Raw genomic sequence first — 27,534 nt, 5'->3', positions numbered from 1 at the left:
TCTTCTTTTAGTAAGAAAGTAAAATTATTTTTAAAAAACATTTTAATTAGTGCTTTTTTGCAGATATTCCCATTTTACTGATTTAGGAAGTGAATTTGCAAAGAAAAATACGTAAAAGACAAATGTTTATAATTTCTTTTATAAGCTTGGATCTTTATCTCTTACTCTTTCTGCTGAAATACGCACTGCCAAAAATAAATGCACTTTTGCAAAGGAGCAGCAGATCTTCCATGAAAGTTAGATTTTTGTGATTGATAGATGGTTTCCTGTATTTAATTTTAAAAAAACCCTGACGTTTGGTAGCAAAAACACAACACAAATTTTTTAGTGTCCTTTAATTTGTAGTAGCAGTAGTGCATTGAAGGAATCGGCAGGCAGCCAGTGCTGAGAGGGGCTTTTTAGTCTCCTATGGTCTCCACAGGCTGTACAACAAGACGCTGAAGAAGCAAGATCAATAAGATACCAATCCAAAACCATTACTGAAGAGCAAGAGCAGCCTTTCACCACTATTTTTGTTTAGTCAGGCGTTTGTGTAGCTGAAATCTACTGATCCAGATCCTTCCTCTAGGAATGTTGGTAATTAATGTCAGATAAAAAGGTTTCAGTCCTAGCTCAATGTTCAGGCTACAAATACAACAGAGCAATAATATAATATCAGAGAATGTGTTATAAGAATTCACAAGATTTCCAAGTACTTACAACAGATTTAATGAAAGGAAAAAAGATGAGTTTGTGTATAAAAACAAAACACTTTATTACAATTAGGCTGAAAAAACCCAATGAAAACACGACTACTTTACAAGTACAAATGTTTTTCATTGATATTTACAGTTGTTTTTTTCTTGACATCAATAAAAAAAGACAATTTATGAGAAAACACAAAATACTAAAGTACATGTTTACAGTGTATTTGCTGCAATAAAAAACAAAGGACTAAAGGAACGTGCATTATTCTCCATTCAGTATCTATAGACAACAAGGGAAAGAGACATAAAAGGGACTATTTATGAATACACTTATTCTAACGGACAGCTGCATTTTCCCAACGCAGGATTACCCATGAGCCTCAGCGTTTTGTAATAAATCATCACTTTGAAGGCATGAATGTGTCTGTCACTTAATGTATTGGGAGGGATTTTTTTGTGGTAGTTTCAGGACACATTTTCTGAACCAAATAAAGAGTAGAAGTAACAACGTTGACTCAGTAAAGCAAATTTAAGGATCCCACCAGAGTTAGGGGCAGCAGTGCTGTTACTGATCTCATAGTTTAGATACGAGCACTGACATGGCGTCATGTCGAACACATTTATAATCAGATTAGAGATGGTGGGGGTGAGTGAGGTAAAGGTTCGGTGTGGTTAACATGACGGGATCCATAAGAAAGCTTCAGCACAACCTCAGTGCTGTCACATCTGTACTGCAGGAAACACGTTGTATTATAGTTTCATTAGCTGCCCCCCCCACTGGGCTTGGCGGGAGTTTTGGCCCTGATGCCGCCCTGGCGAGCCTGCCCCTTGGTGGGCTGTTGAGTCTGAGCGGCCTGCTGCGCCGGGGAATCGGCAGCAGTGGTCGCCGTGGGCTGCTGGGCGGGGCTGTGGGGAGGAGGCGTCTGGATCTGCGGCGACGTGGCTGCGGTCACCACTTGCTGCTGGATGATCTTCTGCTGGACCACCTGGGCCGTCGCCGTCCCAGCGGGGATCATCTGCACCTGAGCAGGAGCAGACGCGGCCGCCTGGGTCAGAGTCACAGTCTGCGCCTGGATCTGCGGGGAAACAACACAAACATTTATCTGGCATGTTTAGCAGGTTTGATGCGATCCATTCCTCTGCATTTATGGTGCTTAAACAAAGAGCTAACAAAGCCCTTCACGGATCATTAGATACTTGAAAATTAAGAATAACATTCAGTATTTTTCAATTAAGCCTTGATGAAAACATTACATTAGAACAAAGTAGAAAGATAGAAGCATAAAAGATGCAAAATAAAGGCAGCATGTGCATAAAATTAAAAGGATAATTCACAGCCCAGCTTCCTCAGGCAGTTACTTCTATGCCCAAATTCTCAAAGCCTGCGGATGTGAGACTTATAAGAAGGTAAGCAGTCTAAGAGTTGAAGTTATCAACTACATAGACGTGACCGTCAGGAGCAACACCTACCTGCTGAGGAGAAGACACGATCTGTTGGATATTGGCCACGGTGGGCTGCTGCTGCACTATTTGCGGGAGTTTAGCCACCTGATAAGAGAAGCAAACAAGAGAATCTCATACCAACACATGAACCCGATGTTTATCTGGAAGTATTGACTTAGTGACTGTCCCTGTTGATGTACCTGGATTTGTTGGGCTCCGGTGGGTTTCTGAGCTTGGGCGATGGACGTAGTGAAGAACTGGGTCTTGATTCCTGGTTGGAGTTGGGTGGTGGTAGCGTAGGTCACCTTCTGCTGCTGCTGAGCAGGCTGGGCCGCCTGCACCGTCACCTGCTGGGTGCCGATCTGAGAGAAGTAACACAACTACAGTTAATACAGGAACTAGATTCACTTCATCTTCCTAATAGTTCATACTAATGTACAAAGAAAAGCAGAGCACAGTGTGAAGAACATGTGACTGAACAACACTGAATGGAAATAATCCGTTTTAAACATGTTAAGATGCACTTTTGTTTGATGGTACCTTCTGCTGTACAGTGGCTTGTCCTTGCTGCGTCTGCCCTGCTTTCTGCTGAGCCGCCTGAACTGCTGCCGCCTGCTGCTGCTTCTTCATCTGAAGCAGCTGCTGGACCTGCATCTGAGGGAAGGACGGCGTCAGCACGGGCCCACCTGACAAAGAGGAGAAAGAACAACATATTGGAAGTTTAGGACATAGCCCAACTTTGTGATTATAATAACCAAGGCACACTGTCAAAGATATTTCGATAAGTAAGCGAGTAAACAGCTATATTGACAGAACTATAAAAAGTTAGAATGTAAAAACAGTGAGATACGAACAAACTAAAACAAACCAAAGCACAATAAAGGTCTACAAAATGGCTTTTCTATAAGGATGGGTTTATAAAAACCGTCACCTGTTTTCTGGGCCTGACCGATAGCCACACTGATGCCTGCTACAGTAACAGGCAGCGTGGTGACTCCAGCTGATGAGACCACAGCTGGCACAGAGACCACAGGAGGCTTGGTGAGGGTCACCTGGGCTGTCTGTCCTGCCTGAGCCTGAATCTGGCCCTGAGTGGGCACTCGAGTCTGTGAAAGGAAACACAACTCCCGTTAAAGGAAAGAACAGAACAAGAATGCAGAGGACAAGCTTTCGATCTTGCAAATTCTGTATTTTTCTATTTTTCTAAAATGATTGTCTTCACAGTCTTACCAGTCTGGCGACCTGCAGGTTGGCCACTGTGGCGCCGGTCAGCACGGCTCCAGGTCTGGGTGCTGCCACAGCTGCCAGCTGGGGGTTCGCTTGTGCGGCCTGTGCAGGCTGCACCTGAGCGGCCTGCTGGGCCCCTGCAGCCTGCTGGCCCTGAGCCGCTGCCACTGCTGCAGCGACCTGCTGCTGCTGCTGTTGCTGATGCAGCTGCAACTTATGCTTGTGCATCTTCAACACACAGTGTTAGATAGTGATAGTTAGTCTGAAATACTTTCTTCCATCAAAGAGAGTTTTTACATCTTAACACTCTAGGCCGACACCGTCACACTCACAAACACGTCAGTTACAGCTGATAGTATGTCTAATGAATTCAACAAAGACAAGCGCCTATTCAGTCTTAAAAGATTGTTGCATTTTGTTGATCTGTTGTGTGAAGATGCAGGTGGCGTACCTGGGGTTTGCTCACAGCTTTGATCTGTGGGGAAGCAGCCTGCTGCTGCTGCTGTTGGTGCTGCTGTCGGAGTATCTGCAGGTGAGCCGGGGTGAGCGTCTTTCCTTGTTGCAGCTGCATCCCTGTGGCTACATCAAGAATAGGAGATAAGTCAGAACTGTACATCAGTAAAAGGTAAATGAGGGATGTCAGAACAGAGAGTCGTTGGTGTTCATTTCAGTACCTGGTGTGACCTGAGTGACCAGCGGGCGAGTCTGTGACTGCCCCGGGCTCAGGGTGGTAGAAACTACTGCAGATGCTGTCACTGGGGTAACAGCTCGAACACCCTGACCTGTAGCTATAGCGACCACTTCAGCGGGAGCAGCGGCAGCCGTGACGGTCCTCTGTTGTGCGTGGACCACCTGAGCTCCAGCTGCACCGGCAGGCTGCAAAAGAACAACAGAAACACAATGAGTAAAGGCTCCAACACTAATGTGTCCGCAGAGAGCAGTGGGTGTTTTTTCTGCTTCATCCAAAAGCTATTTGCATCATGAATTCCTGTTAGTCAGTAGGTGGCTGAGTTCAGCCAGAGCAGCAGTAATAATGAGCCTGACTCACAGACAGGGTGCCTGGTATGACTGGAGATGCCAGGCGTTTGTTGGCCTGGAAGGGACTTGGAGGAACTCCAGCTACTGTGTTCACAATCACATTCCCCCCTACAGTGGCTGGAAGCAACAAAGAGAAATAATTAACTACTGGAACACCAACAGATCTGTAATGTGAACCATATGTGTGTCAACCTACCAGCCTGGATGGTTGTGCCCACAGTGGCATTTTTTATGGCTCCGGCCTGAAAAACAAGACACGTAAGAGTAAGAGACTTGGATGGGTAAGAGGTTCTTTTGGCTCTCATGATTAGTAAAAGAATATTAGAGGAGGATGTGTTGATTCTCACCAGAACTGCTGCGTTAGGAACAGCAGTAGCTGCGGCCACCGCGGCAGCCTGAGGGACCTGAGCCTGAGCCTGACCGGCGGCAGGAGCCTGCGCCTGGCCGGGTGCAGTCTGAGCCTGGGGAGCTCCGGCCTGCTGCTGTGCCAACTGCTGGGCCTTCTGCTGCTCTGCAAGGGCCTGCAACACACACAAGACACACAATGCACAAAATTAAACACAGTAGAGATTTAAGACAAAGACTCTTTATATCTGAAACACAAAGCAGATGCTCCTGATTGCCCTTCATATGTATATCTTTACTTTTTAAACTCCACAAGCACACTGTTATATACACACATTGTCCTTATTTACCTTTTTCTCCTTGGCTATCCTTTCTGCCCTTTGAGAAGCCACCTGAACGGGAGGTAGTGGCTTGTCGTAGCTGATCCCACTAAACAAAATAAATACAGATGTTGTACTTTTATTCTTTTTTCCCACATTTCAGGTTAGAAAGTCAATCACAATAAAAAAAAAGGCAACATTAACTGACCTCTCTGCCAAGACGGAGGCATGTTTGGGATTCTTCTGGAATGGATTCATGCCGAGCCTGTTGGATGTACACATTCAATTAATACATTTAAAGTAATACATTTAAATAAATGCCTGTTAAGTCACTATCTGTCGCCGAATGAGGTAACACAATGGTGTTTGGGTCTATGGCCCACTGATGAAAGCCTTCAAGTGCACGTGTTGCGAGTAAACAGTACAGATACAACTTCAAAAATAAGTGAAAATCGAAAGAAAAAGAAACAAATTCGACGCTCAGATGAAGGCAAACAGTCTGAAAAGGAAAGCGACCGTCAGAGAGGAAAATCAAGAGTTACAACCCGAGCCAACCGTGGACGTCACACACGCAACACTGTCTGGATATCTGGGAAGTGTGCTCCCGCAGTGAAATGAGATTACAACTTTAAACGGACATTCTATCTGAACTTACATTATGTCCTTATTCATAGACAAAATAAATCTGTGTGAAATATAAAGGGTTGTTTGGCCCATGTTACTGTTTTGCAATAGTTAAATATTACTCTAAAAGACTAAAAGAAACAGCTAAAAGACCTCCACCTGATGACCCGAGGGGCCAGATTGGGTTGTAGTCTGTGAGCAGGACAGAAATATGCTCTGGAGCTGAACCACGAAGTGCTGTATGGACTAATAATAGGATTTTGAATGTGATTCTGTAATGTACGGGGAGCCAGCGAAGACAGAAAGTCATCAGTACTTACAGAGGTTTGATCGGTGGGCTCCTCTTGCTTGCGATGATCTTCATGAGCTCAAAGCGGCTGTTGTAGAGCTGGATGTGTGTGGCGTTGTCATCCTGCGTGTAGATCTGACAGGTTCGCAGAGGACGGCTGTTCTTTGACTGAGCGTTGAAAAACACAATAAAAAGAAACAGAACGAAAATGAGGCAGGGAACTCAAGAGAAGAGACAGAAGTAACTGTTAATAAGAGCAGGATTGGGTACCTTGTATATACTCTTGGTTTTCTTCTTGGGATTTGCCTCGTACACCAACTGGAAAAAACAACAACATGATTTAGCCAAACATGAACAAGGCGAGCTGGATATTGGTGTTGTGCAAAGATAGGCTGACTCTGTGTTCGTTACCTTGCCCTCTTCTCTGGGTATGATGACGTTCTCGTAGCGGTTGCGACACTGTTTGGGCGAGCGATAGATGCGGCTGCAGGAGTTCACCACGTCGCTCACGAGGTCCCAGTTAGGAGTGTGCGCAGGAGACACAATTGTCAGGTTCAGAGGCAACTCCAGCAGCTGCTTCACAGCCTGTCAGGGACACAGCAATGATAATTACACATTGAATTCACCTATAATATATCTTGTTTTATTAAACAGCTTGGAGAGAAAGCGTATCGTAGTAGTTAGTGGAGCTGTTACCTGAAGCAGAGCCCAGTCTTCGCTGATGAGCCACTCTGGGTTGTCCTGGCCGGCCTCCATGGCAGGTTTAACCAGCGAGGGGAGGGGCTTGGCAAAGGGTGCCTGCTGCTTGAGGGAGAAGTTCTTCTTCTGGTCCTTGCCTTCGCGGCGAACTTTGAGCATGCTGGCCTTTTCGAACAGGGAGCGTGGAGGAATGACCGTCTCCCCGTGACCCTTCTTCTTCTTCCGGGCCGCTGCTGGACAAACACACCCGAGTGAGAACAGTGAAACAAACTGGGTCTATTCTTGAAAGCTTTTAAAACTCTTTCCTTAAAAACACACATTTACACCAGGATTTAAAACAATTTGTAGCCTAGTAGAAGTCTTTCTTATGCTTGAGATAATGAAGCTTTCATAAGATATCTCATCTCACCTGAGGGGTCCATCTTGAGTCTCTTGTGCTCCTTGCGGATGTAGATTGGAGGCAGCTTCGACTCCGGCATGGGTGTGGTGTCATACATCAGCATCATCACAGAGTCGATGTAGATGTCGTTGTCATCTTGTGGTGGTGTGGGTGGAGTCCAAACCTGTGTAGAAACACATTCAGATAAGACTTTATGATGTGTCTGGATATAAAAAACACAATTAGGAAGATAAAAGAGAAGATCTATAGTTACTGATGACAAAAGTATACAACCAGTTACATCACATTTGATTTCTTACCGGCATGATCTCAGTGTGTCCGTCCTCTGCATCAAACACATACTCCTGTTCAAACACAGAGAAAAGGTTAACAACAGTGCAACTCCATCCACACACCGCCTCTCCTCTGATTAGCAGAGATCATAATGGCCACCCACCATGTTGTAGGCGTCCTCTCTGGTGTAGGTGAAGAGATCTTCATCTCCCTCCATCATCTGCTGCTCTTCCTCCTTCTCCTTCAGCTTCTGCAGCTGCTGCAGCTCCCAGCCTCTCTTAGAGCACTCCAACCGCTCCTGAGGAACAGAACACAGAGCATGTATCAATCAGACTATTAATCAGGACCAATAAACTGAAATGCCTACACAGAAAAATGATTAATTGAAGATTAATTCCATGTCCACGTTAAGTAAGTAAATAAATATATGTATATATGTCACAGTTACCTTGAGAGCAGTTTCATCGTCACTGATGTGGAGGTACTCCAGGTAATGCAGGGCATACCTTTCGATTGGTGTGAGCTGCAAACACAAATAAGCATTGACATTTATTCGAATGCATTTCTTCTATTTTTCCTTTTTCCACTAATTTGACTATATTTAAGTAAAGTAAAATTACCTGATCCATGACTGCATTCAGCTCTTCTTTGTGTGCAGGATCTTCTTTAGCTTGACTCTCTGATTCCTGGTCTTCCTCTGTTGACTCCTTTCCTGCCAACTCCTCCTCCTGCTGCTGCTGCTGCTGCTGCTCCTCGTCCTCTGGCGAAGCATCCAGGTTGATGCTGTGCAGAGCCTGGATGTACGGTCTGGCCACTCGGGGAGAGATGGCTTCAGAGGCCGACGGCTCCTGATGAAGAACCACAAACTCCTCCACCTTCTCCCCCGAGCCTGCCTCCACCTCGAATAGATCCTGGATTGTCCGCTAGAAACAAAACATCAGGTCAGTTAAAACATGTGCTAGGTTAAGTTAAAGTACAGTAATGGGTATGAAGAATTTCTTAAAAATCCAGGACAGGAGTTCATCTTACTTGTGTGAGGAAAGCCAGGGTGTAGTCGGTACCCTGGGCAGCCACCTCTCTGATCAGGTCCTTGGTGCCGTTCTTTAGCAGCTTCTCTTCGATGGAGTTCCCACTCTCCAACCTGGACAACGCATAAAACGTGAGCACAAGTAGCACCAAAGCACTCCTTTAACATCAAAGTGGGGTAAACATTATATGTAGAGTTTTCGCAGCGTTAAAGAACAAAGATCTAAAGAACTAAAACTGATGTCTGTGTTGATAATATCACCTGTAGATGTGTATATCCTTGGAGCGTCCTATTTTGTCACACCACTCCTGCGTGCGGGCGTCCATGCTGGGATTGAGGTCCGTGTCGTAGAAGATGATGGTGTCTGCGTCAAACACAGTCCCAACAGCAGCGCAGCAGCGGTTTGTCAGGATGCTGCAGAACACCTTCCTGTTCCGGTTGAACTTCTTCATGTTCTCCTGCAGGGACACAACACCAAACACGTGAACAAACCGGGACAAAGACTAAAAGCAAAGTTTTAAACAATTTTGTTTAAAAATGTAGATTATTTCTTATATTTTGTCAGACTATGTTAGCAAACAGCAGACCTTGAACACTCTAAACTGTTTTGTCCCGTAAATTAGCCGAAATATTTCTTTCGTTCTAGAGGTATAATGAATCTTGCATTTTACACTTTTCTTTTTAAACCAAACCCCACGTAAGAAAACAAAAAAAATAACAGACATCAAAGTCTAATAGTCCGTGTGTAGCAGAGTACCTGGGGCTGCAATACAACTGTCTTATACCTGAAATCCACTTAAATCATGATAACTCAATGCAACCTTTCCAACATTTATATATGTCTTTAAAGTTTAATCTTATGTTTAATACACATTCTGAGATGAAAGTTGCCGGTGAAAATTGTTGTCTTTATATTTACTTTCTTAAAGCAACACCCGGTCTGATTGACGATCTAAGGGATCACATTATAGACCATAGGTTAGAAACATTCTGCAGTTCATCAACACTAACACCTATAGTGTGCAGCAGCAAATGGAAAGGCCACTAATGTCTGCATCTCTTAAGGCCCCAGAAGGACCAGAATCCAGCAGGGAGGGAAGAGAGCAACACAGTCTGTCCCTGTTTAGAGCCAGAACTCTGCACTGACAGTGGGAGGTCCCAGTGTCGACAGGGAGGCATACAAACACATGGATGAAAGGGTACATTTAAAGATGTAGTACTGCCTAAAGACAAGGCATTGTGTGCAACAAGTGTGTTTCTGATCCATGCAACATGTGACCCATTCTGGAGTCTCATATGACTACTGGAATAGAACCTTTACCTGTGTATTATAGACAAAGAATAAACAGTATTGATAACTCGATCATGAGGGAGAAAGACAGATAAGCAATGGTTCTTCGTAACATACTTAAGATGTGGTGATTTTACCTGTCGTTCATCAGGAGTGAAGCTTTCATCAACCCGCACATAACTCAGCTGCCTGTGATCGAGGAACGCCTCCAGGATGTCTAACATCTTCACCATCTGAGTAAAGATGAGGACGCGGCGGCTTTCTGACCGAAGCTTCTGCAGCAGGATGGCGAGAGCTTCCAGTTTACCTATGAAAAAGACAAATATGAAAAGTTGGATCAGATGTTTCAGTACGTGTTTTTTTAGCAAGGTTAACTCAGCTGCAGAGATCTGAATATTGGAAAAAGGCCTATTCACCACACTTCATTGCTGTCTTTAGCATTGTATTTTTTTCTTTAAACTGCCCTGAAGGGTAAACAAAGAACTTATTTTAAGTTCTATTTATATATTGTGTTCACATGTCATCATATTTACTCTTTCCACATGATGACTGTGTATGGGAGTGTATTACTCTCTGTCAGGAAAAAGGTATATGAAGGAATTAACCAATTCAACTTGTCTAGACAGTTTCTTGTTTCCCCATGCAATACATATAAACTATTAATTATTAGCCAAGTTGTTATTACTTATGTATATTGATGCATTTTTTAATACTTTTTTTGTTTTTACCTTCCAGCTTGCTAATTGACAAAATGCTGAAAAGTTGCCGGGCTAACCTGAGTCCATCTGCATCAGCTGCAGGTCAGGGAAACGGAGGAGGCCCCTGGATGTAAGGTGATGGATATCAGCACTGAGGGGTGCAGAGGCATCCCGCAGCCGACGCTGAAAGGACTTCTGCTCAAGGCTGTAGGGAACCGGGGGATTGGCTGCATACAGCTGAGGGGGCGGGGCTACAGCCGGAGGCACCACACACACCAGCCTACAAGAAGACGAGAGCAGTCAGACATCGTTAAGATTAAGATTTTATTATTTATTAATGTTTTTACCCGACCAATGCAGTTCTAACACTGTGGCTAATAAGCAACATAACCAGAGTGCATGGATTTATAATGTATCTTATGACTCTTTCAAACAACATGTGCAGTACAGAGTGACGGAGGTTTAACACTGAGCTGAAGCACCTCTTGATCAGGCTGTTGGCGGCCTCCAGGCGGTCCTCCACCGAGAGCAGAGTGGACTGCAGTGTAGAGGTGGTAGCCACGCAGGTTCTCTGGGCCCTGAGGCAGCTCTCTCTGCCCACCCACCTCCAGCCTCCAGCAGTCAGGGCAGAGTGACCCGGCTCTGAGCTCAGAGTACACGCCTGCAGCAGGTCTGACCCGTACAGCACTCTGCGGCTACAGCGTCGCTCGTTCGCTTGAAACAGGCGTCCGAAGCGCTCCTTCAGCTGCTGACTCTTTTCTTCTGACGACTCCTGAACGTTAAATGACAGATGTTCGACACAACCATAATTAATCAGTGTTATTCAAATACGTCTGCATGCCTTTACTGACTTCAGTCTGACAGCAGGCGTTGTAAACATGATTCTGCTTGAAAATGAAACACTAACCTGAGAAGCTGCATGAGCTGCAGTAGTGAGCTTGGTTTGGGCTGATGTGGCATTTGTAGCCCCACCCAGTGCTTTAAACAAAAGATATATGAAAGTGATGCAACTGTAGGAACAAGGTAGCATTTTATATCCCACAAAACTCTATTAAACATTATTATAATAACATTATTTATTGAATTATGTTACTGTATAACTGATTAAAAGACGGTATGTCTTCATTCTGACAGGGTCACCTTGTTGGGCGGTTGACAGAGCAGGATGAGGGGTGCCAGGTGTAGCTGAGGAGTTGGAGGCAGGAACAGCTTGAGGCATCGCCTGCATTACCATCGATCCCTGGGGCCTGATGATCTGCTGCCCGGGAGCCGACACTATCTGCAGGATATTGCCTAAATTCACAACACATATGAAGCAAACAGAATTAGAGGTGCCTTCTCAAACTTAACGCTAGCTATAATGGCATTTATGACTAAATTAAGTTAATATGGAAAACAAATCACATCAATGAAGGTTTGCATGACAAGGCAGAAATTATGCTTAACATCAAGTCCAACTGAGTCACATTTCTCATCTGTTTTTGAAGTAAAAAACAATGTCAACAGATCTTTAAATGAAGAAAAAAGCATATAGAAAATATTACAATATCAGAAATGTTCCCTCAGGTGAGCAACTAACTCCTTTTCCCCAGTGAATGTTTTTTTAATTGCTCTTTAAACAAGCTAAGGTGCAGGACAAGACTTCTCGTGTGTTTACTGTAAGTTACCTAACAGTATAACCGTCTTTTTAACTGTCTTTAACAACTATCAAACAGCCTAAGGAATATTTTTAGCATTTAGTCTCTACTGACAGCTCAAAACATAAAGCCTGGAAACACAGGGCGAGAGGAGGGTGACATGCAGAGAAGTTTAGAGGGGACATATTTTAGCTATGCAATCAATTTTCTAGCATTCTAATGTGTTTTTGAATCACGTCGGTAAAGTGTGTTTCATTTTAAAAATCGTATACATATATTAATGTAATTATTTTTTGGAGCCTCTCCTTCCTCCTGAAACGAACGAGTCATTTTGCCATTCAAAGGTTAGACCTTAGCCACGATTGGCTGACAGTATTTTTTAATTAAGGCCTGTGACCGCACAGCCCCTCCCCCACGTGGGGGCAATGCATAATATCAGAATATCCATTTAAAAGATATGGCCCCTTAAAGTCCAAAATTTGATATGGGAGTTTAAAATGTATCATACTGTAGTTATATGATTATCATCAGGTAGCAGGCGGATTGCATGGACAAGCCAAAAGGGGAAACAAAGAATGAAGAGAAAGGTTGAGAGAAAGTGTGACAATGGGATGTACATTACCGAGTGTACCTTGGAGCTGCAATGGCTGTCCGGTGGTGAGCTGGCGGAGCTGGCTGGGGGACAGAGTGAACTTGTTTCCCTGAAACTGCAGAGTGACAGGGGTCTCCGGCTGGGAGATGCGATTCTGCGTGCCGGCCATGTTGGCCAGCTGTGCGATCTTCACCACATCTCCACCTTCAATAGAAGGAAAGAACAAACACTTTATCAAAGAGTGTATGAAAACGGTGCCCGACATGTGTGACATTTTAACAGCATCTCTGCATCAGTTAGTTAAAGGGTGAAAAAGAGACAAAACATGCAGAACCAGGGTGGTATTAATGAGAGAAACGAGCACAGCCGCCCTCCACAACAGAACCGAAACAGCTCCTACTTTTATACATCCTGAAGGGAAAAGAAAATGGCTACAAGGGCGGTCCTCAGGTGAGACAGAGAGCCTGAAACATAAGTGAAGTAGAGAAACTGAGTCCCAGAAACACTGTTCACCTGGAAGAATACTTAGGGGTCAGTGTCAGTCTGAAAACCCTCTATCAATCAATCTTTTCTTTATTTACTTATTTGATAAGGCAATTCACTGTTTCTGCTTAGCCTTTTGTTTTGTTTGGAAATCATTTTAATGACCCTTCTCAGGCTCCAACAAATGTCTGTATGCTAAAACTGCATAAACACAGCTTATCAGAGGAGTTAAAAAAAAAAATATATATATATATAAAAAACAGTCTTTTATGTATTTAAATACTGTCTGTTGTTACTGAAAAGCTTCCTCTGTACACATTAAAGCATAAAGGGTTTGCACATTGTGCTACCACATCGCATGCTTTGCAGTGAAGCATACCATCAAAGTGAAATCATGACATCGGCAAAGAAACAAAATGAAACAACCAAAGCTTTGGGATTTCTTCCTGCAGCTGGGCTGATGCAAGAGACAAAAGAATATTAGTAACCGGGAGAAAAACTGATTAAAAAGAAGGGGGAGAAAATAATAATTAGGTTAAATAGTGTAGTGTCGTTCACTGAAACATAAGTGGGTCACTCACAGTGTACATGCAGGTTTTGAGAAAGAAACTGGAGAGTACTGAGGCTGTGGAGCTGCTGCTGATATGGCTACAGATTCAATTTTTTAAAGGACTGTTTGTCGTTATTTTTTGTTTGTTTTTATACCAAATGTTTTTTTTACCAGTGCTTCTGCAAAAAGCCATATTCACATATCAGCAGTGCCCCAAGTGAAGGCCTCAAAGTAGAACAGCCCATACTGGTGTGCCAGAGGTGTAGGGGGGGATGCTGAGAGGGAGGGGAGGGGAGGCCACTTACTAGGCAACCGTGCCTGGGCCTGGGATGTAAGAACCAGCCTCTGGGACAGTAAGCTGGGCTGGATGGCATGGCTGGGGGCTAGAGCTGGCCTGGGGACCTGTGTTAATCCAGGCTGGCTGATGGGAGCTAATGATCCCATAACTGTGCCAGTTAAAGTCTGGCCCAAGGCCACAGAGGGAGCCCCCAACACATGCTGCCCAACGCCAGCGTTCCCAGAGGAGGCTACAGTGGAGGCGGCAGTGTTGCTGCTGCTGACAGGAGGGGCAGTCTGGGCTCTCTGAGAGGCTGTTCCAACCGCTGTGGAGTACAAGGTAATGGGGTACGGGACTACATGTTAGGGGGAACCCAGTATTTAGTCAAATAAGCAGTACGATCAGACAGTTTCCTGCATGTAGTCAGCAGTGGTGGGCCAACAGAGCAAGCAGGATTAGGGATAGACCGTAAAATTCGGTGTATAAGACGCACTTTTTTCAGTGATTAATCACTGATGATTTGATGTGTGAATTATATATTACCAAACAATAAAAAAGTAGTTATGTATCTCCAGATCATCAGGCCCATCTGTGGGTGTATTCAGAGACAAAATAATGAGCAAAACATTAATCAAACTCCTTATTTCTTTTCCCTGCAGCTCTTCATCTGAGAAGTTTACTAATAATACTCCTTCTTCAGTTGTGTCCTCCTTTGCAACATTATCACTTACATAACTTTTATATCACTGAATAATAAGCAGGCTGTTACAAGAGATCTTGGCCATAAGCCAATAAATGACAATGTAGTGCCAAAAGGGCATGAAAGCTTTAATGGATGCGCTGCCATTAAGGGAAAAAAGACCTGGCCAGCCCACCACTGCTGCATCGAAATATCAATGTAAACAAGTAAAACCTCTGTGACCAGCAAAACCTGCCAGTGAGGAGGTCAGAAACCTAAAATATGCAGCGCTGTGCATATATACAGCATGTACACACTGTGTTTTAAATGGGCGTCAGGAAATAAAGATAAATAGATGCCACTATAGGTACAGATACAGTATGAATGCATTTCTTTAAACAAGGTAAAACAGGCTTATATAAATGCAAAACAGCATCACAGTCATGCAGCGTTACTTTGTATAATGCACCAATCACAAGGATAAAGCTAGTGTAAGCACATTAGTCACCAACACCGCTCTGATATTATGACACCTCCTGGAATCATCAAACAAAGTTCTTGTCCTGTAATGATCTTACCGTGAGAAGTGGCTGTAGTAGTTGCCGTGGTGACGGGGGACTTGCCCCTGCTCTGTGCTGACTGGTTGGTTGCTGTAGCAGAGGTGTTTGTAGTGGGAGAGCTTGTAGGCGGACGCTGGCCTGTTGCACTCGTGATGGCAGCCAGGCGACCTTCTGGTTTTGTCCCATACTGCACAGGCTGGAACAATCTAATAAGAAAGCGAGAATAACAAACTTTTTAGAGCAGTTCAAAAATGTCCGTGTCATGCTACTTGGATGTTTAGAGATGTTTTTGCTGACCTCATGGGTTTTATCGGGCATGGCTTAGGTCGTGGCGGTGGATCTGGAGCAGTGTAGATCTCCTCGATGAGCTGCTGAGTGATCTTTAGTTTGGGTGCGGCCTCTTCAGTCTGATAGCGAGTCAGTCTGTTCTCGTTATTGATCAGATCAAATATGGACAAGTTCGCGATCTAGGAGGAAAAATAAAAGACAACATCCAAAACAAGTGAGTTCAGATTGTTATACAATATATGCACACGTTTTAAAATGAGGAAGAAGTAATAGAATATTTTAAGAAAAGTAATGACTGACTTGCAGAAGCAGACAAGCAAAAACAAGAATATAAAGTACTAAAATGTGCATTTAAATAAGAGGAAACAATTACTTTAGTTATCAATTAGTGGATCAACTTTCCGTGAACAAGTGAACATCTTTTTTATTTCATCTGAACATTTTTTTAATTAATTTCAAGTCTTTAAAAAATGAAAAAAAGATACAAATACTGACCAGCTGTTGACAGAGCCTAAAGCAGCGTCTTAATACAGCTTATTAAGAATTATACTAAAACACCAAAGCATCTTATTTTATTATTAAATCAAAAAGAGAAAGCAGGACAACCTAATGTTTAAGTAAAGTCCTCATCCTTAGCACTAATATTCATTAGGTTGTAAACATATAGTTTTTGAGTTTAGAAAGTTAAAGAGGGCTAGAAGACATTAGGGCTGCACGATATTGGAGAAAAGTGACATTGCGATAACTTTTTGTTCTGCGATATTTATTGTGATTTAAAAAAAATATAGGAAATTATGCCAGATAAATGCAGTGTTTTTATGTACATAAAAATAATGATGTATTTATGAAAATGATGATAATTTTTTATTATTTGGGTCTTAAGTATATTTTCTTCTAACAAAACAAAACCCACTCCTGCTTTTAGCACACTTGGTTCAGCGACTCTGACAACCCCACGAAAAAGTAGAGAGAGTTCAGGTGGAGCGACACGTTTCTTTATAAAATACATACAGACAGACTTGTGGGCTGCAGTTGCGTAATTCATATGTTAAGTCGTCTGCCCGATGACGGGAACTTTTGGAAACAAAATCTCCCCATATGTCACTTCCTGTCAGCACACACCTCCTCACGGCGTGTGTACGCTGCAGGTGTAGCCGCTAAAGTAAACGCTCTGCTGCACTTTAGCTCCGTTACCAGCTCCTATCTGTAGCCACTACGTTAACAGGCACCCGGATGAGGTGCCGCTGACAACGGCACGTTATCCAAAGTCGCCACGCGTAAATAAAAGCCTGCATCAAAAGCAGGCCTGATCATCCTGCCAACATGATCCGTGACAGCAGCAGCATCGCGTGCTTGTTTACAGTTTACAATCAGGTGACACACAGACTCTGCAGATCAGCGGGCAGTTCACAGTGTTTTCTGATGAAGAGCTGCAGTAGTGTTATGTCAGGCAGAATTTTGTTGTAGATTGGTGATTGACAACGACAAAATGGCGAGTACTCTTTTTGCACCAAGTATTAAAGTAGCAGCTCTACTTGTTTCAGTTAATTTGCCTCACAATCGCACGTCCTGCAATGTGACTATTGCACATGCGCACATCACGATTGCAATGGTTAAATGATTTATCGTTCAGCCCTAGAAGACGCCTTGGTGATATTCCATAATGCATACCTTGCTTGATTCATTCTTCAGAGCTCCCAGCACCAGCGATGGCACGTTGTATTGTAGAGAGGAGCCAAAGTAGGAGCTGCCGTTCTCTCTGGGTGCCACCAGCTCAGGGTGGTTACACACTCGCTGCAACTGCATCAAAACCTGAAGCACGCTGACAAAATGTCCCGTCTTCAGCGCCTCCTGAGAACTACAGGAGCAAACCCAGACAGACAACATGATTACGACGCAACAAATACAAATACAACCAAAATGGACATTCAAAACATTTTAGGTATAAAATCATTTAAGTGAAAAGAAAAAGATAATTTATCACAGAAAACAACTTTAACTATACTTGATAAAATCAATGCTGACAGGGTCATGTATGAGTTCTATTTTAGGCATCTCTTTAACTTCCATACCTTTTTAAAGCCTGCTTCCTCGTGGTGAAATTGTAAAATGATATTCACAGCTCCAGGGAAATCACAGTATAACTATGAGTAATATCTATGGTATATAACTCACCCTGGTTGAGTGAGGATATCCTCGTAAAGGCTCTTCTGTCTGCTGGAGAGACGGCACTTCAGGATGTGCTCGTACTTCTTAGGCAGCTGTTTCTCCACGTCCCTTTTTGAGCGCCTCAGGATGAAAGGCTGGATCATCTGCAGATACGGATAAGAGGATTTAATATGTAGTGTGCATTAAAGGATTGCAGGTGAAGGGTCTGAGCTTTAACATGCAGCAGTTTAATAAGCACAGGAGTTAGTCGGTGCTGAAACCCACCCTGTGCAGGCGGATGACCAGCTTATGACAGTAGTCTTGGTTCTGGTCTGTGCCCGCTTTCACAGGGAAGTCAGCGTAGGGCCTGGTGATTCCTGGCAAAAGGAAGTGGATCATGGTCCACAGCTCCTTCAGAGTATTTTGCAGAGGAGTGTTGATGAGGAGAATCCTCTGCTCACTGCAAGATACACACAAACCTCTCACTTAGTCACAGAGCCTTTTTACAAGCAGAATATTAAAAGTGAATTTATGCAGTTTTTATATAATATTTATCAGCCAGCTCACCTTCTGAGAGCGAAGACTGTTTCCCAGTGTTTCTCAGTCATGTTCTTGATGAGCTGCACCTCGTCCAGGACCAGGTGCCTCCACCTCCTCCTCAGGAAATGGCTCTGGTCTTTCATCAGCAGTTTGTAGGATGTCACGCAGACATGGAAGCTGTTGGCTTCCCCCCACCACTGTGTCAGTGATCAGATCATATGTTAAAGCATTTACAGCTGTTTAATAAAAAGGGCTTTCTATATTTAATAATTTCATCAGTAAAGTGCTGATTAAATAAAAAGGCTACCATTCTTTTCGATCTGCGCTCCCTCCTGTTGCCCAGGTAAAGGAGGATCTTAAGGCCGGGACACCAGCGTTTGAACTCCACCTCCCAGTTTAGCAACTTGCACGTGCGTACTACAATAAGGTGGGGTCCCCAGATGCCTGCAAACAAAAATCATTCAATTATAAAAAATACAAATATTAACCTTTTAAAAATCCTGTATATTTTTAAAAGAGCCGTACCCTCTTGGCCAGCTAAGTGGGCCATGTAAGCCACCGTCTGCACAGTCTTGCCAAGGCCTGTCTCATCAGCCAGGATGCCGTTCAGGTGTTTCTTGTGAAGGTTTACCAGCCAGTCGACACCAATCTGCTGATACTCTCGCAGCGACCCATGCAGGAGAAAAGGAGCTGGGCTGCGGGTCTGTTAAAATAAGACATCATTTAAATAAAAGATAATCGTTTTTCTCTTCAGAATCAAACATATTTTATCGATCTTAAAGGGAAATTATATCAAATCTTTTTAGTGTGTGTGCATGTGTTTCTGTCTCACTGAGGAAGTGGTCCTGAAGCTGCCCTTGGGCAAGATGAGCTCTGTGGCAGCAGCCACCTCAGCTATGTCTCTGCCAGGCTTCCCATCAGAGTCAGAGGAAGTGGCTTTGTCAGCACCACGGTACTGATCCACATTGAGCAGTGAGTCGATCATCACTGCCTCAGGTGGACTGCCAGCAGGACACTCTACTTCTGGAAAACAAAGAATATAAACTACTTGAGAATCACATTATTCACAAACAGAATGATTTAATTATTTTATTAAAAAGGCACCTTCAGTCTCCTCCATCTCTTCCTCTTCACTGTGAGGGCTGGGCTGAGGCCACTCGAAGCTGTCAGCGTAGGCGCCAGCGTACTGCTTCTTCAAAGCATCCAGAGGCATCTCAGCTAAAATACAAACACATTTTAATGAGCAATACAAACACAAAGAGCCGGTATGGTGTATTGAACTAAGCAGGTAAATAATAAATTAAGTTGTGTAATCATATTTATTTGTAATTTCTTGGACTACTTCAGCTGTATGCAGTCTCAGTCTGTGTGCGTTCCTCACAGAAAGGTTATGAAAAATGTAATACCCTCTACAGCCTAATTCATTGATAAATTAAAACAAATGGAGATTGGGAACAAGTTGTCCTCCTGTCCTTTCCACATACACACACTGAGAAGAAAAGTAACTACCATCTTTGGCGAGGTCGACCAACTCTGCTTTGTGGTCTGCTTCTCCCTCCATCACCTCCTGCTCCTCTATGGTGCTCTCTTCATCTGGGACTAAAAGAAAACAATCAAATCACAAACAGTTGAGATTATTTGGCAGTGCAAAGGTAACTGTTCACACAAATGGTTTTCTTATCCCTTTTTATTCAATGAATTTCGTCAGTTTGACACCTACCATCTTCCTCAACCAAGGATGAACTTGATTTTCGTTTCTTAGCTGATGTCCCCACCTCCTTAAAAATAAAATATTTATATTAAAAATTACACATACAATAGAATATGTCGCATTTGCATTGTGGTTCCTTATAATATCAATGTAGCACCAACCTCTTTATCAGCTTTTACGCCTGTTGTCAGCGCAGGTACTGTAAAACAAGGAGGGCGGAGTTGATGAATCAGGTTATAAAATAAAGAGTTATGGGCGTTTAACGTTAGCTGAGCTCAGCTTTAATCCAGAGTTTGGGAAAGTAAACAAATACGTTGCATGTTTGTTATGGTAGTTGCTAAGTGGGACGTACCTTTGGCTGAGGCTTTCTGTAAGCTGAGTGCTTTGAGCCTCTTCTCATAAATGTCAAACTGAAGTTTAATTTCCACAACCTGAAAGAACAAAACGTTTATTTAGACTCAAATGACCTTATTTTGTCAATTTAGAGAAGGTCACATGATAAGAAACATAAATGAATAGATAAACACACCTGCTCAATGTTGGACCAGAAGAATTCCACCTCTCTGGCAATTGTGCTGGCAATGTGACGAAGATGAATTTCCCGTTCTCTCTTCGACCTCTCTTCACTTTTCTTCTGCTCTTGATGGTAACGGGCACAGGTACGAACAAGCTGAAGAGGAGACACAGGAGACAGTTTAACACTACATCCATTTCTGTAGTGACTCCTCTTTGGTGCTGATGTCTAATTTGAGCTATTCATCGAGTTATTCCATGTCCGTCTTACCTTCTTCGCAGCAGCCTCTTTCCACCTCCTCTCCTGGGCGAAGTCGGCTGCCATCCACTGCATCTCCTCCAGGAGGTAGTCCCAGTGGGACTTTGGACGTGAGGCTTCAACAAGCTTTGGGAGTCTGCTGGCCGACCACTGGCCCTCCTTCCTCAGCTCAGAGATGCGTTGATGCACCTGACTCTCCTGGGAAACATCAACCTTTTTTATATTAGAATAAAAATCAGGAATATATTCATCCTTGTTTGAGAAAGCAACACAGTGATGAGGATTTGAAGCCAACATGCAAGTGAATTTACGACATCTAAAGGCCCTGAATACATTCAAGCTATGATTAGTTGCAGGTACCTGTTAGCAAACAAAGGCTCTGTTTACACCTGGCTGTAATAAACATTTTGGGTGATCGGATCGCAAGTTGACTGCTTTTAAATATGTCAGTTAATATGCATCTCGACAAGCATCTTGATTGACCCCCTGCTCTACTGCATATCTCCCTTCCCCTCTGAGCTCAATTTGCCACAAAACATGTACATCATAACCATTTGATCAAAGTGTGTTTGAACTCACCAGTTTGGCCTGCTCCACTTGTTTGTCTTGAGAGCCCTCCTGAGAGGACTGCATGGCCGCATTTTGACCAAAGCCCCCGATTTTGACGGTAGATATGCCATTGGTTCCAGTCAGTTTGGACTGGGTGCTTGGGTTGATGTTAGCGCCAATAGGGCGGAGTGGATTTGCAGTATGGGGGGTTTGAACAGAGTTAGGAGCAGAGAGGGGAGCAGACGATATGGATGTCATGGATATTGAGTTGGTCATTATCCTCTGAACTGGCTGGTTTGAGTCTGTACCAGGGCGAGCAAGAGCCACCGTCTACAAAGAGAAAATAAATATATTATTAAAAGGTCAATTGTAGTGTCTTCATTCACTCACATACATTCAACAAACTGTACATGTATAAGGTGTCAGGTGGACTGACCGCTTGTCCTGACTGGAGAATGGCCTGGGTTTGTTGCGGCTGCTGCTGCAGCTGGAGATGAAGACCTGTCTGCATCTGCTGCTGCAGTTGGGCCTGGAGCTGTGTGTGGGGGTTCACAGTGGCTAGGACAGCCCCACCTGCCTGCACCTTCACCTGTGCCAGCTGACCACCAGGCTGAGCTGTGCTCTCCACTAACTGGGCCTGCTGAGAGAGTGTCATGGACAGGCCAGCCATCGGGAGGCCACCTTGGGGCAACCTGCTGGGCAGCTGGGGAGGAGGGGTGTGCAGGCTGGCTGCATTCTGCACTGGAGGTCCTTTGGATGGGTCGTATTGTTGCTGGTTCTGCTTCTGTCCTGCAATCTGGACCGCTTGAGGAGTAGGCGGCATCCCGCCTGTACACATAGTAGCCAAATTATAGACACACAAAGGGGTGGTGTAGAGAGCAACACAGAGAAAGACGGTAAGAAGTTGTTAATCTTGTCTTCTAAAATGTCTTTTTTGCTCTTGCGAGAAGAAAAAGGTTTATAAAATGTTTGGTAGCTTTCCCCTAATATATAGTTGAGAGACCACTTTGAGCATGTTACATCTTACCACTAATAAGTAGATAAGTATTAGTTTTAAATTTTAAATGATGGTTTAAGCTTCAGTTATTAGAGCTCCTCAGGTCCTTTGCCTTAATGAACAAGATGTACTGTATGAATCGACAGTAGAGTACTACTTCCTGATGATCAGAGCGGAAACTAATGAGAGTCATACAGCAATGGTTACAGAAGAAATGAAATCAATGTGAAAGTCTACATGTCTCTCAAATAAAATACTACTTTGATCAATGCAAAACCAAAACATTGCATTTTAAATGTTGAGAGAATGTGGTTAAAAACATCAAAAATTATACGTGCAATAAGAGAGGTTTTTAGAGAGGAGGAATAGAAATGTTACAAAGGAAAATGAAATTAAAGAACTGCAGAAAATAAAGAGAAAGGGAGAATAAAGGGGAAATAAAAATATAGAGCAGACACTCACAAAAACACCATGTTTGGCATGCATGAAGCGATGTCACTCTAGCGGTAACCAAGGCATCGGGATGCCTCACATAGCGACAAAGCACAGAGGTGAGCAAAAGGACACACATGGGGTCTTGCAGACAGCAGGCCTGAGCAGAGCTGTGCACACTAAAGCAGCGCCTGCCTTACCTCCCTGCACGTCACACCACCTTGCCTAGACGCCATCAACACCTGGCCCTGCCTCACCCACACCACCGCAATCGCAAAAACTTGTGCCGCGAACGCAACTCCTCCACATGACTCCCCTCCTACTTAGACTGAGGGAAAGAAGCCAAGTCAGAACAAAATGCCATGAAACAACATGGAAGGAAAACAAGTAAATGTGAGTATGAGATAAAGAAAAGACACTCTTGAAGATGCAACGTATGAATTTGAGACTGATGATTTGGAATCCTTGTTGATGATGCAAGGACGAACAACCGGAGAGGGGGAAAGACTTGAGAAGGAATGACGATGGGAAACCAAAAGGAAGAATGACATGTGGATTCGTAAAATGGGAAAACAAGCAAAACCCATTGGAAAGTTAATTTATTCCCACTTTCTGTGATCCACTTAAGATGAGATCCATCCGCACAGGAAGGTCGGTCCAAATAAAGATGACGTACAGGAACAAACTTCAGAAAAGAAGAGATGGATAACGACAGGTGATCGATAGTAAAACAAAAAAGGAAAATCATAAAGACATGGCATCTTCCCATTGAGTGGCTACTCTTCTTCAGACTTGGATTGTCCGTTTATCCTGATAGAGAGAGAGAGAGCTGCTGCTGGTACAGCTAAGCCTGAACTTCCTGTTGGCTGCTGAGAAATCCAGCAGATGGATGAAGATCAGTTTGTTGATGCTGCTTGAAGTTTATTTGTAGAAGATGAATGTTGTGGTTCACTCTTTTAAAATCTCCTTATTTTGAGGAAGGGGCTACATCCGGCAGCATCGAACAGAACAATGAGCGGCCTGGTTGTAGCACTCCTACCTTGCGCAGTTGGCATAAGCTGCTGGAGTGGAACGCCAGGTGATCCTAAAGGACCTACACCAGGATGCTGGAAAATCAGACCATGGCGACCAACGTCAATCCGGGACCTCTTAGCCTGATCTGGGATTTAAAACACACAATACCCTCATAACGCAAAACAAAAGCACTCGGCACAGAGCAATGACCTTCTGCAGACCTTACAGGCCACCTCTCCTTCCTCCGGTAAAGACTTCAACACAGAGCGCTAGTACAGGATGCCAAATATCTAAAAGCAGAAGCAATTAGAGGGAGAAAAGAAAAGAAACAGAAACAAAGCAAACGGGGAGGAAACAAAGCAACATCAGAGACACAGCAGTCTACGATCCTTGCCCTACCTGCTTGCACCATAGCCTGCTGCCTCTTAAAGGCATCCATGTCTCCAGGGTTTGTCATGGTGCCACCAGCACCCCCTTGGTGTCCCTGCAAAAAAAAACATCTCCAGGAGTTAGTGAGGGATTATCTTTTACAAAAACTCTTCATAGAATAAAACAAAGAAACAAAATATAGCTTAATTTCTATAAGTGCTTAAAAACAGTGTTGCATTTATCACCTGGAACTGCTGCTGGACAGAGAAAGCTGCTGAAACATTGGGAGGAAGCTGTGTTGCTATGGCAACTGGTGTCACTGCTTGGCCATCCTTTCCAGTAACTACCTTTACCTGAAAAAAAAAAAAAGATGCAGATTTAAAATAATACAATGAACGTACAGCTCTGTAATTGCAAACTCGTACGTGATATCACAACAGCCTTTCAATGTATTACCTCATCGTTAATGACCTCTGACTGTTCTTCTTCCTCCTCTTCATCATCAAGGTCCAAATCATTCTGTCTCAAATAAGTATACAAGGGGACACAGGGCTTCTTCTTGAAAGCTAGGTAGTCCATCATGTTCCCTTGGAGATGCTGCAGGAAGAATAGCTCAATCAGGTATTCTTTGAACACTTCTTTCAGGCTGTCCATCTTCTTGTTGTGGTGCTCCAAGCACTGTTTCCTCAGCTGGGCAATCTCTGGAGTAGAAGGAGCAATTTCTTCTAACTTTTTAGGGGCCAGCTTCTTCACAGTGCCCACAGTCATGTTGTTGGGGTTGAGAGAATTGTTGGGGATGCCTTGGGTAGGACTGGTGAGGGATGGACTTGAGGGTGTAATAGAGGTGGGTATACTGAATGATGCTGTGGCTGTGGTTCCTACTCCTGCAACCCCACCCTGTGATGTCTTCTCAAAGATCATGGGCCGTGCCAGCTGTCCTTGAATGATACTGCTGATCTGTGGAGGTAGGTTGGAGGTGGTGATATGACCAGGGCTGCTCAAAGTGGGGAGAGCTGTACCGGTGGCCACAGGACTTTGAGGTCCGAGATGGTGGATGGTGCCTCCAGTCTGTGAGTGAGGCTGAGACAGCCTGCGTTCCCTCACAGAGCCTGGTGCTCCTGGAGAAGCCAGCTGTACCTGGCCAGGTGTGGCCGGGGCAATCTGAGCCAGTCCTGTCCCCTCCTGGTAAACAAAGTGGCCACTTCCTGATGGACTGCCTAAACTAATTTGCCTCACCAACATACCTGCATCAACAAATCTGGTTGGACTCTGTCCGCACAATGCTGCTGTAGGTGCCCCTGGCCTTGTCACACCTTGCAAAGGGACCGGGCTGTGTTGGGTAGGACTTTGGGGCTGCATGGCCTGGGGCACAGGTGAGGTAACCTGAATGTAAGAGGGTGGAGCATGCTCAAACCTCCACTGAGGTGTAGTATGCTGAAAGCCAGGGGATGCAGGGTTCTGGATGGGGAGAGGGGTTAGGGTGATCTGCTGATTACCAGTCACCATCTGTCCCACATTTTGTAATGTGATGTTCATGTTCTGGCCGGTGACCGGGCTACGACTCATGATTATCTGATAGTTGGGTGACTGAGGGGCTGAAGGGCTGGCAGCAGAGGAGAATGTGGTCACAGGAGATTGAGGATGGTTAACTGTAGCTTGCTGCTGTGTGACTGCCATGGTGGGCTGCTGCTCCTCTGCTTCAGACCCACTGACAGACTTGGATCTCTGGAGCTGTCGTTGCATATTCTGTGATCCACTTCCATGGTGCATCGCGTGGCACTGTTACTATGTCTAAACACAATAATCTGTGGAAAGGACACAGCAATGAACAACAATAAGAAATATATTGACTGAACATGACACAAAAACAGAGGGCTTGTAGTTCCTCTAAGAACTGCATACACTTATAATATATGGATATACTAAAATTACATGCAAAAGGGCGACAGAATTTTAAACATCTCGCTGTATTATAGTCTTAAGTAGGGTTTTCAATATGACTATGCCTATACATATGCAATATCAATAAGTCATCTGTCTTTAGGAGTGCAGTGTAACAACTTCAGGAGCAGCAGTGCTTTACGAAAATATTGATTTAAATATAGCATTATATCAATAGTGTTAATTATGACTGCGTGATTCTTTTGTCAGGAATTTAACCGTCTTGATTTATCTAGAACAGATATTTCTGTTTTATTAGCAAATGACTTTTCTTAATTGATTCAACAGAAAATGAACTGTATAACAAAAAATACCAATATGTTAATATAAAACTATATATACTGCGACAAAGGACTGGCATTAAACTGTTATACATATATAACAAAGTTTAAATACAACCATACACAGCAGTCCACATGCATTTACTAGAGATACCGGGGTGCTGGGCAGCAGAGTTCAGGCTTGACAGCTGGTACATCATATTACAACGCGTTTATTAGATACAGAAAGGGACTGTTAATATCAATATGGTCTTACCTCTAAGTCGATAACATACACCTTGCATACAGAGGTTTTACCGGTACACCTTTAACGCAATAAACAACCCATCTTTACATTTGTGCATATCTAAGAACACGCTGGACAATACATTTCTTATGCAATGGAAATGATGGGTTTATCAAGTCTACTACTACTGATCAGCCAAAGCCAACCTGCATTTTAACAAAGGTGACATAACGTGATTGATACCGATGATTTGTTCGATCATGGATAGCCTAATAGTCACAGAAAATTACACCGTTGAGAGACTACAGAACGTTTATAACAAAAACAGTGACGACATTATATTTGCAAGCATCATAATAAATATGAAGTCGTATTAGCTGTGTACATATTTTCATTGTTTGTTGTGCCGTTAACGTTAGCTCCCACTTCAGGATCCGCTGCGGGGCGTAACGTAAGCTAACGCTAGCTAGCTAACAGCAATTAACAGAAAAATTAGGCATTTCCTTAGGGCTGTGTGGTAAATATTAATAAATTGGATAAAAAGTGTTTAATTGTTACAGCTGCAATAATGCTGTCTGTGCCGTTTCGCTGATTAAAATGACCCTTGCAACGGGACGCGTGCTAGCCCATGCTAATGATGTTAGCTTGTTATTGCTGGCAGGCCAACCGCCGATGAATAAATACATTTTATCACCTTAACGGGGTTACTTACGGGGAATGGGGCTTCTGTAGGAGTTTCATAAATCCTAAGTCATATTTACAATAAGTCAAATGGTGTAACAAATGTTATTCCGCGAAAAAATAAAATATCGATATTGCTAGCGGCTATTCAATGTTTTGGAGCTAATTTCATTCAGCAACATGGCGACCGCAGCGACCTTTAGTGTGACCCGGAAGTCATTCAATCTACAGGAAGCGGTAATACTACGATAGCCAAACAGCATTATTTTTTAGTTCAAATACATTTTTTCAGTACAAAAATGTAACAAATTATTTGGAAGTTGGAGTTCGGAAAAATTATAAACATTATGGTCAAACTGGAATTAAAGTAATTGTAGCAGACTAAAACACAATGAAACAGACTACAATTGTTTTAACAATAAATATTTATTTTCATCAAACAGTGTG

General features: G+C 43.5%; 1 protein-coding gene and 1 non-coding gene across 2 annotated transcripts; both read right to left on the bottom strand.

Moving 5' to 3' along the window:
- Positions 1-703: 703 nt before the first annotated feature.
- ep400 (E1A binding protein p400) lies at positions 704-27,265 on the bottom strand. Its single transcript, XM_069682633.1, has 54 exons — positions 27,119-27,265; positions 24,415-25,763; positions 24,204-24,311; positions 23,989-24,073; positions 23,615-23,734; positions 21,583-21,974; positions 21,177-21,476; positions 20,610-20,795; positions 20,355-20,495; positions 20,178-20,256; positions 19,987-20,024; positions 19,835-19,892; positions 19,624-19,713; positions 19,219-19,332; positions 18,947-19,137; positions 18,640-18,817; positions 18,422-18,558; positions 18,142-18,311; positions 17,860-18,034; positions 17,602-17,738; positions 17,098-17,284; positions 15,436-15,605; positions 15,157-15,344; positions 13,928-14,224; positions 12,629-12,793; positions 11,501-11,653; positions 11,268-11,338; positions 10,843-11,132; positions 10,438-10,640; positions 9,800-9,969; positions 8,633-8,829; positions 8,374-8,485; positions 7,965-8,267; positions 7,793-7,867; positions 7,508-7,642; positions 7,371-7,415; positions 7,081-7,234; positions 6,669-6,901; positions 6,384-6,557; positions 6,243-6,290; positions 6,004-6,140; positions 5,268-5,324; positions 5,090-5,168; positions 4,742-4,915; positions 4,591-4,636; positions 4,405-4,511; positions 4,031-4,232; positions 3,808-3,935; positions 3,360-3,584; positions 3,061-3,235; positions 2,670-2,815; positions 2,330-2,491; positions 2,157-2,234; positions 704-1,762 (listed from the first exon to the last, which is right to left on the bottom strand). Exons 2-54 carry the CDS (start codon positions 25,726-25,728, stop codon positions 1,448-1,450), a joined length of 9,414 nt encoding a protein of 3,137 aa, XP_069538734.1. The 5' UTR covers positions 25,729-25,763; positions 27,119-27,265; the 3' UTR covers positions 704-1,447.
- LOC138610997 (small nucleolar RNA SNORA49) lies at positions 9,418-9,547 on the bottom strand. The gene has a single exon (XR_011309591.1). It is a non-coding gene; the product is annotated as a small nucleolar RNA SNORA49 (small nucleolar RNA).
- Positions 27,266-27,534: the final 269 nt, after the last annotated feature.

This window comes from Semicossyphus pulcher, unplaced genomic scaffold (genome assembly GCF_022749685.1).
Source record: "Semicossyphus pulcher isolate SPU_LCO1_2020_fin unplaced genomic scaffold, fSemPul1.0.p SCAF_6, whole genome shotgun sequence".
NCBI classification, from domain to species: Eukaryota; Metazoa; Chordata; class Actinopteri; order Labriformes; family Labridae; genus Semicossyphus; species Semicossyphus pulcher.
Note: the sequence above shows the minus strand (reverse complement) of the source record. Positions and strands in the feature narration are given on the sequence as shown.

What these genes read in the sequence shown, in the direction of transcription:
- ep400 (XM_069682633.1), bottom strand. Translation starts at nt 25,728, where the DNA reads ATGCACCATGGAAGTGGATCACAGAATATGCAACGACAGCTCCAGAGA. An exon ending in TCACTCCTGATGAACGACAG is followed by an intron (nt 8,830 to 9,799) that starts GTAAAATCACCA and finishes GTGTCCCTGCAG; the next exon opens with GAGAACATGAAGAAGTTCAA. An exon ending in ACGATGAAACTGCTCTCAAG is followed by an intron (nt 7,643 to 7,792) that starts GTAACTGTGACA and finishes TCTGTTCCTCAG; the next exon opens with GAGCGGTTGGAGTGCTCTAA.